The 13,058-nt window shown below is 44.8% G+C and overlaps 1 protein-coding gene across 1 annotated transcript in view; it reads right to left on the bottom strand.

Annotated features, from left to right (window-relative positions):
• LOC125465741 (lipoprotein lipase-like) overlaps positions 1-9,061 on the bottom strand; it is a 38,121-nt gene extending 29,060 nt beyond the window's left edge. Inside the window, exons 1-3 of the mRNA XM_048559519.2 lie at positions 8,178-9,061; positions 4,352-4,521; positions 3,393-3,572 (exon numbers count right to left, since the gene is read on the bottom strand). Of these exons, the coding sequence (XP_048415476.1) occupies positions 3,393-3,572; positions 4,352-4,521; positions 8,178-8,265 (438 nt within the window). The 5' untranslated portion in view covers positions 8,266-9,061. The remainder of the gene's footprint in view (positions 1-3,392; positions 3,573-4,351; positions 4,522-8,177) is intronic.
• Between the last annotated feature and the right edge of the window lie 3,997 nt (positions 9,062-13,058).

Below are 13,058 nucleotides of genomic sequence, written 5' to 3'. Positions count from 1 at the left end.
AAATGTTGCTTGTGGCAAGAATTCCAAATTTCTCCCAGGCTTTAAATGAGAATGTGATCATAATTCCATTCCATTCCATTCCTGAGCTATTATGTTCCTCCAGCATGAACTCCCTTACCATTTGAAACGCAATACCTTGTTATGCTGAAATCTTTGACCAAGCCATGTATAAATTCCAGAAAATATATCCCTCGATTGATTATGGCAGACACAGTGTGTTCCCTCCAATGCCAATATATTCTTCCCAAGGTAAAACTGTTCGCAGTGGTCTAACTAGGGCTCTCTGCGTGTTCATTTGTTTGTTGGATCATGATCAATGGTGTGATCCCAGAAAACATGAACCACTTTGTCTACCTTGGGAGCCTCCTCATGATGTTGGCAGACAGAGATGATGGAGTTTGTCATTGTCACCTCCAACGTGTCTACAGCTGACTGAGAGAAAGGGTACTGAAGAACCAGGGCTTCAAACCCAGGACCAAGTGGGCAGCAGAGACCCGGTGCTCCTATAAACTTCAGAGATTGGGACGATCTATGGCAGGCTCTGCCCAAGTCCTATCAGGGCTGCCTTCTGGTGCCAATAACAACGGTCTAAAAACTGCATTTTCTCCCATGCCAACTTACCCAGCAATGAAGCAGTAATCCACAAAACCAGCCCTGTGTGTCTGGCACATATCTAAAAGCAGACTCCTGGAGCGGCACCCTCACAGGAACTCTTTGGGGATGTCCTCAAAAAACGTTCCTGAAGAGGTCAGGTATCCCAGTGACTCCCATTGGCCCCCATCCCAGGCCCCAAGATGACATTCCATATTAAGCAGAGGTTCACCTGCACATCTGCCAATGTGGGATACTGTATCCAGTGTACCCTGTGTGGCTTCCTCTACATTGGGGAAACCAAGCGGAGGCTTGGGGACTGCTTTGCAGAACACCTCCGCTCGGTTCACAATAAACAACTGCACCTCCCAGTCGCAAACCATTTCAACTCCTCCTCCCATGCTTTAGACGACATGTCCATCATGGGCCTCCTGCAGTGCCACAATGGTGCCACCCGAAGGTTGCAGGAACAGCAACTCATATTCCGCTTGGGAACCCTGCAGCCCAATGGTATTAATGTGGACTTCACCAGCTTCAAAATCTCCCCTTCCCCCACCGCATCCCAAAACCAGCCCAGCTCATCCCCTCCCCCCACTGCATCCCAAAACCAGTCCAGCCTGTCTCTGCCTCCCTAACCTGTTCTTCCTCTCACCCGTCCCTTCCTCCCACCTCAAGCTGCACCTCCATTTCCTACCTACTAACCTCATCCCATCTCCTTGACCTGTCCGTCTTCCCTGGACTGTCCTATCCCCTCCCTACCTCCCCACCTATACTCTCCTCTCCACTTATCTTCTTTTCTCTCCATCTTCAGTCCGCCTCTCCCTCGCTCCCTATTTATTCCAGAACCCTCTCCCCATCCCCCTCTCTGATGAAGGGTCTAGGCCCGAAACGTCAGCTTTTGTGCTCCTGAGATGCTGCTTGGCCTGCTGTGTTCATCCAGCTCCACAGTTTATTATCTTGGATTCTCCAGCATCTGCAGTTCGCATTATCTCTCATTCCCATTGGCTTGTGGTTTGACAAAATTGGAAAGATTCATTCAGGAAGGCGGCCAAGCCATTGAGAAACTTTGCAGGAAACATGTAGAGGCAACATCAAGCCACCAGGGGGAGCACATAAACCTCCGAGCGGCCTGTCCAGGCCTGGGCCTTCAAACAGAAACAATCCCTTGGGGTGGCATAGCATGGACCAAGCAGCTCTCTTTGAGCCCAGCAAACCAGAAAAAGCAAGTTATCCTTGCTCCTGAAGCACTGCCTAAGGCAAAAAGAACCACTTATTGCAAAAGTGCTTTGGGATAGATGACTTGAGGAGGTCAAAGGCACTAAATGAATGCAAGTCTCCCTTCTAGTACAATTACATCCACAGTATTACTGTCCTGTATTCATCAGTCTGTTGTTCATTTGTTAATTAATGGTTGTGGTGAGATCTAAAGGTATGTTTGTCAGTTTGGGTGCACAGTAAGACCATAAGACATAGGAATGGAAGTAAGGCCATTCGGCCCATTGTTTTCACTCCGCCATTTAATCATGGCTGATGGGCATTTCAACTCCACTTCCCTGCACTCTCCCCGTAGCCCTTGATTCCTTGTGAGATCATTTAACGTCCCGGCCTCCACTGCACTCCGTGGCAATGAATTCCACAGGCCCACCACTCTCTGGCTGAAGAAATGTCTCCTCGTTTCCGTTTTAAATTTACCCCCTCTAATTCTAAGGCTGTGCCCACGGTTTCTAGTCTCCCCGCCTAATGGAAACAACTTCCCAGCGTCCAACCTTTCTAAGCCATACATTATTTTGTAAGTTTCTATTAGATCTCCCCTTAATCTTCTAAACTCTAATCAATACAATCCCAGGATCCTCAGCTGTTCATCATACGTTAAACCTACCATTCCAGGGATCATTCGTATGAATCTCCGCTGGACATGCTCCAGCACCAGTATGTCCTTCCTGAGGTGTGGGTCCCAAAATTGGACACAGTATTCTAAATGGGGCCTAACTAGAGCTTTATAAAGTCTCAGAAGCACATCACTGCTTTTACATTCCAACCCTCTTGAGATAAACAACAACATTACATTCGCCTTCTTAATCACGGACTCTACCTGCAAGTTAACCTTTACAAAATCCTGGACCAACACTCCCAGATCCCTTTGTATTTCTGCTTTACGAATTTTCTCACCGTTTAGAAAATAGTCCATGCCTGTATTCTTTTTTCCAAAGTGCAAAACCTTGCATTTGCTCACGTTGAATTTCATCAGCCATTTCCTGGACCATTCTCCTAAACTGTCTAAATCTTTCTGCAGCTTCCCCACCTCCTCAGTACTACCTGCCTGCCCACCTATCTTCGTATCATCAGCAAACTTCACCAGAATGCCCCCAGTCCCTTCATCCAGAAGGCAACCATGTTGCTGTGAATCTGGAGTCACATGTGGGCCAGACCAGGTAAAGATAGCAGTTTCCTCCCTAAACAGCATGAGTGAATCAGATGGGTTTTTCAGACAAACAATAGATTCACAGTCATCACTAGATTCTTAATTCCAGATATTTGCTGAATTCAAATGCCACCATGTGCCGTGGCAGGATTTGAACCCAGGTCCCTAGAACGTTATTGGGTCTCTGGATTAACAGTCCAGTGATAAACCCATTAGGCCATCACCTCCCCTTAAGGAGGTACCTCCAGTAGGTACAGGACTCAGGGCAAATTGAGCAAACGCTGAACTCATTGGGTCCAGTTGCTATTTGTGGCAGCAGAGTGAGATCCCAACGTGCTAACTGTGGCAAACGCAGAAAATATGCAAACAGCAGACCCACCTCCAACCACTCAACAAAGTGGGCTATATCATGGCCAACCAGTTTGGTGTTGTCAGCGGCAACCGGGTAATGTTGGTGAGCTCGGGTTAACCAATCGACCACAATAACATTGGAGTCTGCCTCCCTCTCGTACAAGGCAAGGATTAGCTTCGGAATCCAACTTTCAAACATTCCTGTGACCTAGAGAGCGTGCGTATCAAACATAAAAATAAACAAGGCAATACTGTCTTGCTCCAAAACGCTGTATAAACCAGTATGTGAGTTTTGGCTGGAAAACACAGTCAAAATGGGTCAGCCTAACATGGAGAAATGTTAATATTGGAGTGTGGGGTGTGTTTGAGGGAGCATTGATTTAGGATTGGGGGGGCGTGTTTGAGTGGAACGTCATAGATCATAGAACCCTACAGTGTGAAAACAGGTCCTTCGGCCCAACAAGTCCACGCCCACCCTCAGATCATCCCACCTAGACCTACCCCCCTAATAACCCACCCAATCTACAAATCCCTGAACACTATGGGCAATTTAGCATGGCCGATCCACCTAGCCTGCATATCTTCGGACTGTGGGAGGAAACCGGAGCACCCGGAGGAAACCCACGCAGACATGGGGAGAACGTGCAAACTCCACACAGACAGTCACCTGAGGGTGGAATCAAACCTGGGTCTCTGGTGCTGTGAGGAGCCAGTGCTAACCACTGAGCCACTGCGCCGATATCAGATTACGGTGAATGTGTTTGAGGGGGAGCATGTGCAAGGGGAGTATTGATGTCGGATTTGGAATGTTTTGTGGTTAATTGTGCACTTTTGGCCTCTAAGTTCCAGTTAATGTTGTGGTTTATTGTGACAATATTTGTTATGAATGTGTATTGCTTTAATGAGGCTGACATGAACAAGTCCAGTTTCTGAATGCACAGAGAGAATGCCGGAGGGTATTTTAAGAAGATCTTTGATCCAACATACCGTCCATCCATGTATGACCAAGAATGTCCTAGCAGTTTGGTTGAAATTGCACTGTCTGATAGTTTCCAGCTGGCCAGGGATCAAGTAGCAGGAGTCTTCCTCTGGATCCAAGGCAGTTCGAAGGGAAAACTTTGTCTGGACCTTGCTGTAGTCCTTTTCAGTTTGAGGACCTGTCAAGAGTTAAGAACAATTCCTCATGGTGTTGCAGTAAATATGCTCACAGGATTTGAAAGGGTAATGGGATAATTTTAGGGCAGGAGACCAGGTTGAAGTAAGTAAGCAAGTCAATATGGATTGGTGTAGGAGCCAAAATGGTTTCACTGAACAAAGAGATGGGAGATATGGAGAAGTGGAGATGAAATTGATTTTCAACGTTGCGATGCACATTTGTAGAGGGACAGGGGGTGGCTAGACAATGGATGAATGTGACAAGGCATGTAGAAAACTGGAGAGATGGGACACCATGGGCTGAATGGGAACAGTAATCGGCTATATTTCACTGCAGGAAGTGTGGGTTGTGTTGTGTCACAGCACTAGCAACCCAAGATATCAGGCCAAAGTTCTCAGTTCTGGCTTTCAATCCCACAATGCAAATGGCAAAATGAGAATTCAATTAAAAATATCTGGAATTAAAAGCTAGCCTAATGATAACCTTCCAATCCCCATCAATTGTGGTTTAAAACAGATATCTGCTTCACTAATATGCTTTATAGAAGGAAACCTGCAGTCTTTACCAGGTCTGGGCCTACACATGGGTACAGACCACAACAATATGGCTGACTCTTAACTGCCCTCTGAAATGGCACCGACAATCCACATAGTTCCTGTATAATTACAATGGATAGTAATTGGCCCAGCCAATTATGCCCACCTCCCCCAACTGAATAAAAATAAAGTTGGCTCAGGCTTGTATGTAAATAATAATTAATTGTAATAAACTGTGTATTGGATTCTCCAAAACCAAAGCATCCACCCCCAGTTTTGTTTTGTGTTACTGGAGGTAAACTCATGCCACACAAGATCCTTACCTCTACAGAAACTCCTGTGCTTGCCCTGGTCTACAGAGGAGACAGGTCATTAAACATGGAAAGACTTAGCTGGCTTGACACATTAGTCTCTCTCTTCTACTGCCCAGTTACCCCAAATATGGTCATGTCTAGTGGATTCCATGTGTCTGGTCTACATGATTGGATAACAAAATACCTTTCATAGCCAGAGCCCGAGTAATTATGCACAGCGGCTTCACTTCACCCAGTTAAGCACCTGAATAATTTGCTATTGGGTAGCAGATGGCCCTTATACATACCCTTCGACTGCTCCTAGTAAAGCTTTGCAGATGCTAGTAATGACATTAGAAAGCAGAAAGCACCATAATGCAAATGTACACCCATCTTTGACTGTGATCCAAGGCACTACAATGTAGCTTGGGTCATTTTAAAATACAATTTGTGGCTTGTTCATAAATTCATAAAGTCATTTTCAGAAAGCATGGTTTCACAACACACCATCTCCTAACCTGAAGCAGAAAACAGAGCTGAAACATTATAAGGTGATATTAAAGGTTGTTTTACTTATCCAAATAGCATACCTTCCACATTTTCACTCAATGAGTAAAGTTGCTGTGAATTGTCTGGGTCTGCTCAAATAGTTTCCAGACAATTTATAGTCATAGAGTTGTACAGTTTAGAAACAGGCCAACTCATTCATGCTAACAAGATATCCTAAATTAATCTAGCCCCATTTGCCAGCATTTGGCCCATATCCCTCTAAACCTTTCCCACTGTGGGAATTCTATTCATGTTGCAATGGTGCCAGCCTCCATCACTTCCTCTGCTAGATCATCCCATACACACTGCCCATTGGGTCCCTTTTAAATCTTTCCCCTCTCACCCTAAACCTATGCCCTCTAGTTTTGGACTCTCCCACCCTGGGGAAAATACCTTGGCTATTCACTGTTTCTATGCCCCTCATGATTTTATAAACCTCTACAAGATCAGCCCCCAGCCTCTGAACACCAGAGAAAATAGCCTCAGTCTATACAGCCCCTCCCTATAGCTCAAACCCTCCAATTCAAACAAAATCTTTTCATTCTGGAGAAGCTACAGTGTGTTTGAATTTCCACTGCTCTCATCATGATCGATTGAGTTTATGATTGTCGCATATAAAAAAAATTGCCGAAACTTCAAACTAATTGAATTGAGCAACTTACCATTCGCTGTTAATAATTGTGAACTGAATAGGATGATGCAAAAGTAGGATTGGCCATTTGAGATGGTAGTTTGCAACGTAAATATTATAGCTGAGTGCTTTAAGTCAGTTGTTTATTTAACCATGGATCATAATATAAAGCATTGCAATGCAATTATTTCAGATTAAACATTATTTTATTGGAGCTGCACCTCCAGAGAGAAGTTGTTAACCTCAGAGTGATCATTTATTCTGACTCTGCTCTCTACCCTTTAATCAATCCTCTGTGATAATTAAATACCACATAGGAGCCCTTATCTTGCACTGTCTTTTCTGTGGTAATTCATTGAATGCCTTTTGAAAAGGAAATCTGATTGCCCATTATCAGTGCTGCTAGGTAAACCCTGAACAACACAGATAGATTTATAAAACCTAATTTCCTTTTCAAAAAAGCATGTTAATTCTGCCTCATCGTATTAGGATTTTCCAATGGTGTTACTAACTTTTGTTAGGCATGAAACAGTTTCGCAGCATACAGTTGGTGTGCCAATTGTGCAACTCTATGTTTGTGACTGTATTACAGTAGTCTCCAGTTACACGTATAGAGACAGTAGGAACTGCAGACGCTAGGGAATCTGAGGTAACAAGGTGTAGATCTGGATGAACACAGCAGAGCAAGCAGCATCAGAGGAGCAGGAAGGTTGTCGTTTCGGGCCTAGATGCTTCTTCAGAACGTCAGCCTTCCCGCTCCTCCGAGGCTGCTTGGCCTGCTGTGTTCATCCAGGCTCTACAAATTGTTGTCTAAAGTTACAAGTGATTGTTTAGCAATTTAGAGCTTCTCCTAATGCATATTTGTTTTTCAGTTTGGTTAGAAATATAATTGTTTTGCAGTTTACTGTTATATTTGTGGTTTATACCTTCGGTTGTGAATGTATTAAAGTTTAGAATGATTGCAGTTTACTATAGCTGAAGTATAAATGCATTACAGTTTGATTTATGACATTACTTGGAACTTTTGATGTTTAGATGTGTTAGCACTACAGATTACTGTTTGAGGCTGCAATGCAATTTATTTGACCTGACTGTATTAGGGTGAACACATTTGGGACAGATTGCAACTTACAGTTTGTAAGACTGCTTACACTTTGAAAAGTGAATGTATTGCAGTTGCTATTCTATGAGTGTTAAAAGCTTGGTATGTGTTACAGTTTTATATTTTGTTTACTGACGTTATTTATATTTGGACGTGAGTGCTGCAGGTGTAAGTGTGTCGCCCAGGTTATATGGGCTGCGTGGCGGATATCAGGCGCCATGCGCCTGTCAATCTCAGAGCTGCTGCTGAGCAGAGGGAGGAGATTGTACAGTTCCACTCTCTAAGGACTGAGGTTACCATCGGTCAGCGCCAGCCCCTGACATTGGCAGGAACTCTGTATTGATAAGGGATCGGTGAAAACAGACAGAGACCTCAACCACCTGCTGCTGCGTAACCAGCAACAAACTCTCTGACACGTTGATCTTTTCTAACCCATGTCATCTATGAATAAGTGTCATTGAAAACACAACGCTGATTTGAAGTTAACGTTTGAGTGCTATGATTTGAGGTGCTGAATGAAATAATGAACCACGGTCATTGCTTTACCTGTTGGACTGGACGGTGGGTTCGCTGACACTCCGGTAAATGTAGGCAGAAAGATACAAATCCAGACAAAGTAACCTGCTGCTGCCATTGGTCGCCGGCTTTCCACTGCGGTTCGATTTCTTTTTTGAAAGAGTAACTTTCCTTCCCTCAGAACTCTTGAGTGAGCTACTCCAGCTGTCTTTACAGATCCCAAACAGAGATGTCTGCCCCCGGCTCTTTACTCTCTGTCTCCTCCTCTGCCTCTCCCTATGTTTCTGTGTGTGTCTCTATCTCTCCCTGTCTCTCCTTGTGTCTGTGTCTCTATCTCTTTCTGCCTCTGTCTCTCTATGTATTTCTCCCTGTGTCCTTATCTCTCTGTCTCTCCTTGTGTCTGTGTACCTATCTCTCTCCCTGTATCTCTCTCTGTCTGTCTCTCCCTGTATCTGTGAGGTCTCTATCTCTCCCTGTGTCTGAATCTCTCTGAGTCTGTCTCTACCTCCCTGCTTCTCCCCGTCTGCGTGTGCCTCTGCCTGTGTCTGTTTCTCCCTGTCCCAATGTGTGTATCTCTGTGTTTGTATCTCTGTCCCTGTTTGTCTGCCTGTGTGTGTATCTCTCTCTCTGTCTGTCTCCCCTCACTGTGTGTCACTAACTCTCTCTCTGTTTGTCTGTTTCTCTCTCTCTCTCTCTCTCTCCCCCGCTCTGTGCCTGGCTGAATCTCTCTCACTTTCTCTATCTCTCCTTGTGACTGTGTCTCTCAGTGTTTCTCGTGTATGATCCTTCTCTACTTGCAGCTCTCTCACTCTGGGATTTTCCTCCTTCTAAGTTTTCTAGCCGCTCTGGTGTGGTATGCTAATCGCTGCCGATCTATTGGTTAGTCGTTGACCCCAGGATAAAGTCTTTTCCCTTGGAAAGTTTATTTTTCCTTTTGGCTGGTTTCCAGCCTGCTCCAAGCTGTTAATACGTAGCTGCAAATCTGCCGCCTCCTTGCATTCATTCATTCAGCATTCCCAACATGTTCCGGTGCTGTGCGAGCAGGAGACGTTGTGACAGAGCGAAGCAACTCCTTCAAACACACACACAGGGACACCAGTTTACAGTGCTGCCCCGTTACCACATTTACTGCTGTCATTCCTGCTTACCAGCGTGTGACAGCAAGCAGGATTTGATTGATATTCATTTTAAGCCCATTTCCCCAGAGTTGTCAGTTAAGGACATTGCCATGTTTCATATCCAAGGCCAGCTGTGTCACTGGGTATCAGAGAGAAGATTTCAGCTTCCGCCATGCAATGTCCTTTCCTGTGTGCAAATTAATACCAGAGCTCACATCTCCTTCCAGCTCCACAGTCCTTGCAATAGCTGTGTTCAGTTCAGGTCAGCATGTGGCTGATTCTGTCAAATTTGAACCATGAATTCCACATTTGTTTCCATTCCCAGGTTCCAATTCTGAGGAAAAGTCAGAGCGAACTGGACACGTTAACTCTGCCCACTCTCCCCACTGTTTTCTCCAGCACTTTCTGTTTGTAATCCTAAATTGTCATTGTTAATTCAACAATTCCCTCCAACTCACCTCCGCGGTGCAGAATTCCAATGCATCCAATCCCTTCTGATTGGACAACCTAAGGCTTTCAAGGGTTGAAACTTGGCTTCTGGGATGATTTTCAAGATGCTGTAGACAGAGGTCCATCCAAGGAGATTCAAGAGATTTTTCTGAAGAAGGGTGTAGACCCAAAACGTCAGCTTTCCTGCTCCTCTGATGCTGCTTGGCCTGCTGTGTTCATCCAGCTCCACACCTTGTCATCTCAGGTTCAAGCGATTCCTTCTCAAGGGCAACTAGCGATGGGCAATAAATGCTGGCCCAGCCGGCAACGCCCATATCCCACAAAATGAGTGAATTTTTCAAAAAATGAGAATGGCAATGGATGTTTCAGGATGTGTTGCTATCATTCACTTCCCATATTATAGCTATAAATTTTGCCTTTATTTATCTAAAATACTTCCAATTCTTTGGTCATCGTAGTTCAAGCAAAGCCTGGGCTAATTTGGGCAACACGGAAATGGTCAGTGGTTAAGATATAGGTAGGAGGTGACAGCACCACCACTGGTGGGAAGACAGGGGGTTTATGTTGTAGATGTGGACAAGTAGTAGGAACCTTTCAACAAAATGAGATGAAGATATCTCTAAAGTGGTAAACTCTCTTGCACACACAAGTGTGAACACACGCAAAGTTACCCTGGGCCTGTTTCAACTCAACAGAATCAGTGACATCCATTCACTGATTCATTTCACAGGGCAGTGTCCTGGCTAATCAGAGTCAGCCTACCTGGTTTAAAATGCAAACAAAGCCCGGTAGTTAACTGTCAGTCATCACAAACCGGTGCATTCTCCATAGAAAACCCTCTACCACTCAGAGTCATTGCCAATCAATCAGCATTCTCCTTTTGTGCACTCTAACTGTTAGTTTTGTTCTTGAATTGGTGTGACTTGAGTAATATTCAAAATAGTGAATGGCTCTGATCAGGTTAATGTGAAATGAGATGTTAACTGGCAAATATACAATTTTCAATACCTTACAATACACCAAGTGTGAATAACCTTTGCAGTGGTCAATGGGATATAAGATCTTTAGACATATTAGAATCCAATTACATGATAAATACTGTCTAAATCTTTTCAGTTGAATTAGTCCAGATGAGGAAATTACAGAATCCAGTGTGAATAGAGCAGAGCTCCCTTTGTATATTCATGTGAACATCAGTCCGTGCTTTACATTGAATTCAAGTTCATACAAATTCTGGGAACTCAATGTTCCAATTGAATAATGTGATACACTCAGTGGCTAACAGTAACATTAATGTGTTCAGCCCTGAGGTATTCAAGAAGATGCAATGTACCCCATCATCCAAAAACCCTGCAGATTATTACAAGCCTCCTGCATATTTCATACATTCCACCCACAATCAGATCTGGTCCTCAAGGGCTGGTGCTGTGCATGTTAGAACACAGAGCCGGTAGAGGCAGGGCTTCAAATCTGAGATGAAAGTGGGAGAAGAAATGATTGCAAAGAGGTTTGTATTACACTGTCTGATGAGAGAATCAGTATGTTTGTGAAGATAGAGATAGCATAAAAATGAATTATTTTATATTATTGAACATAGAGCTGTAGTGGTGCGTTTTGCAGACTGCTGCAGGGTCTGGTAACTTCAGTGATCTTTCCACATGTATATAGCTTGTTTTACTAGCTGACGTCAGAGGGAAATGAATTGTCTTGTAGGGTAAGAGGGTTTAGGGTCTAAGATGCTCCTAAGGCCCTGGCACAGATATGCCATTGACTGCCAAATCCAGAATTCCAAGCCATGGACTCCATGCATTGGTCAAACTTTCTGACTCACTGTTACTCAGGCTCCAGTTATCTGCCTACCATCACAGTGAACAAAGATTTTAGCCTCTTCTGAAATTCAGTCACTCCTTCACTCTCTGAATCCCCACCCCTCCCCTCCACACCCCCACTCTTAGAGTTGTGGAGTCATATAGCACAGAAACTGCATGTTCAGTCTAACCAATCCACGTCAACCATCACCCCAATCTGATCTAGTCCCACCTGCCTGCTCCTGGCTCATGTTCCCCCAAACTTTTCTATTCATGTACTTATCCAAATGATTTTTTAAACGTTGTAATTGTACACTTCCTCAGTAAATTCATTCCACACACGAACTACCCTCTATGTAAAACATTTGCCCCTCATGCCCTTTTCCTTGAAATGTGCCTGATGAGGGATGAGTGGAGCAGTTGCAGGAAGGGGTTAAGTTCACAGAGCATGGAAGCACAGTGTAAACTGTTGCCAGCTCGAACTCAGTGACTGTAGTGGGGTGTGGTAGCCCGGGGGATGGAGGTGGGGAGGTGGAGGGGGGATGCTGGGAGGGGGAGAGAGTTACAAAGAGCAGCTGCAGCCCGTCCCAACTCCCACCACTCCGACTCCGAACCCTTATCCTCGGCTGGGTGGGTGTGTGTAGTTCTCTCCCTCTCATTGGCTGTGGGCAGGGTAGCATGGGCGAGAGTTGAGCCAAGTGCTGGGGGGGGAGGGGATGTTAAGATTGGGACGGTGGGGGAGAGACAGGAAGTTAGACATTGCAGAGACTATCCATTCACTGTGTTCAGACCTGCCATCACATTCTTCACATTACACTGGGATATCGCCAGTCAAGATAACATTAACAGGCTGCTTTAGAAATCGGAAAAGCAAACTCTTATTGTATGAGTGAGCAAAGCACACAAGTCCTGAAGGCAGTTGGTCAGAGTTATGTGAATTATTTTCTAGTAACCCAGGGATAATCACTGCCAGTAATTATACAAACACAAATTCAACCATAATAATAGGCAGGGAATGCAGCAAGAGGTTTGTTGGTTTATATGTAAAATAACTGATACAGAGGAATGGAGACTCATTCTGATTTTTCATTTAGGGATTGGAGTTTATGTGTAAAATAACTGATACCCCAGAGACAGGGTGGGTTACAGTTACAGGCCGGGCCATTGGTGAGAAAATGCATCATTTCCTCCAATAGTACCTTCCAAACCCATGACCTCTGCCACTGAGAACAGCAAGGGTAGCAAATGCATTAGAAACACCAGCAGCATGAGATTCCATTCCACCCTGCGCACCCCCCCCCCCCCCCGCCCCCAAACCAAACTCCAAGCATCTGGATGCGGAATTATGTCTCTGTTCCAGCCAGTGGTTGCAAGGTCAACTTCCTAGAACTGCCCCTCTAGCCACATTGTGAATGCCCCTGTACCCCAGGGACTGCAGCAGTTCAAGGAGGCAGCTCACCATCACCTTCTCCAGGGACACTTGGGGATGGGCAATAAATGCTGGACCAGGCAGTGCGTCCCATGGAAGAACGAGT

This window comes from Stegostoma tigrinum, chromosome 30, assembly GCF_030684315.1.
Source record: "Stegostoma tigrinum isolate sSteTig4 chromosome 30, sSteTig4.hap1, whole genome shotgun sequence".
In the NCBI taxonomy this organism is placed as follows: domain Eukaryota; kingdom Metazoa; phylum Chordata; class Chondrichthyes; order Orectolobiformes; family Stegostomatidae; genus Stegostoma; species Stegostoma tigrinum.
Note: the sequence above shows the minus strand (reverse complement) of the source record. Positions and strands in the feature narration are given on the sequence as shown.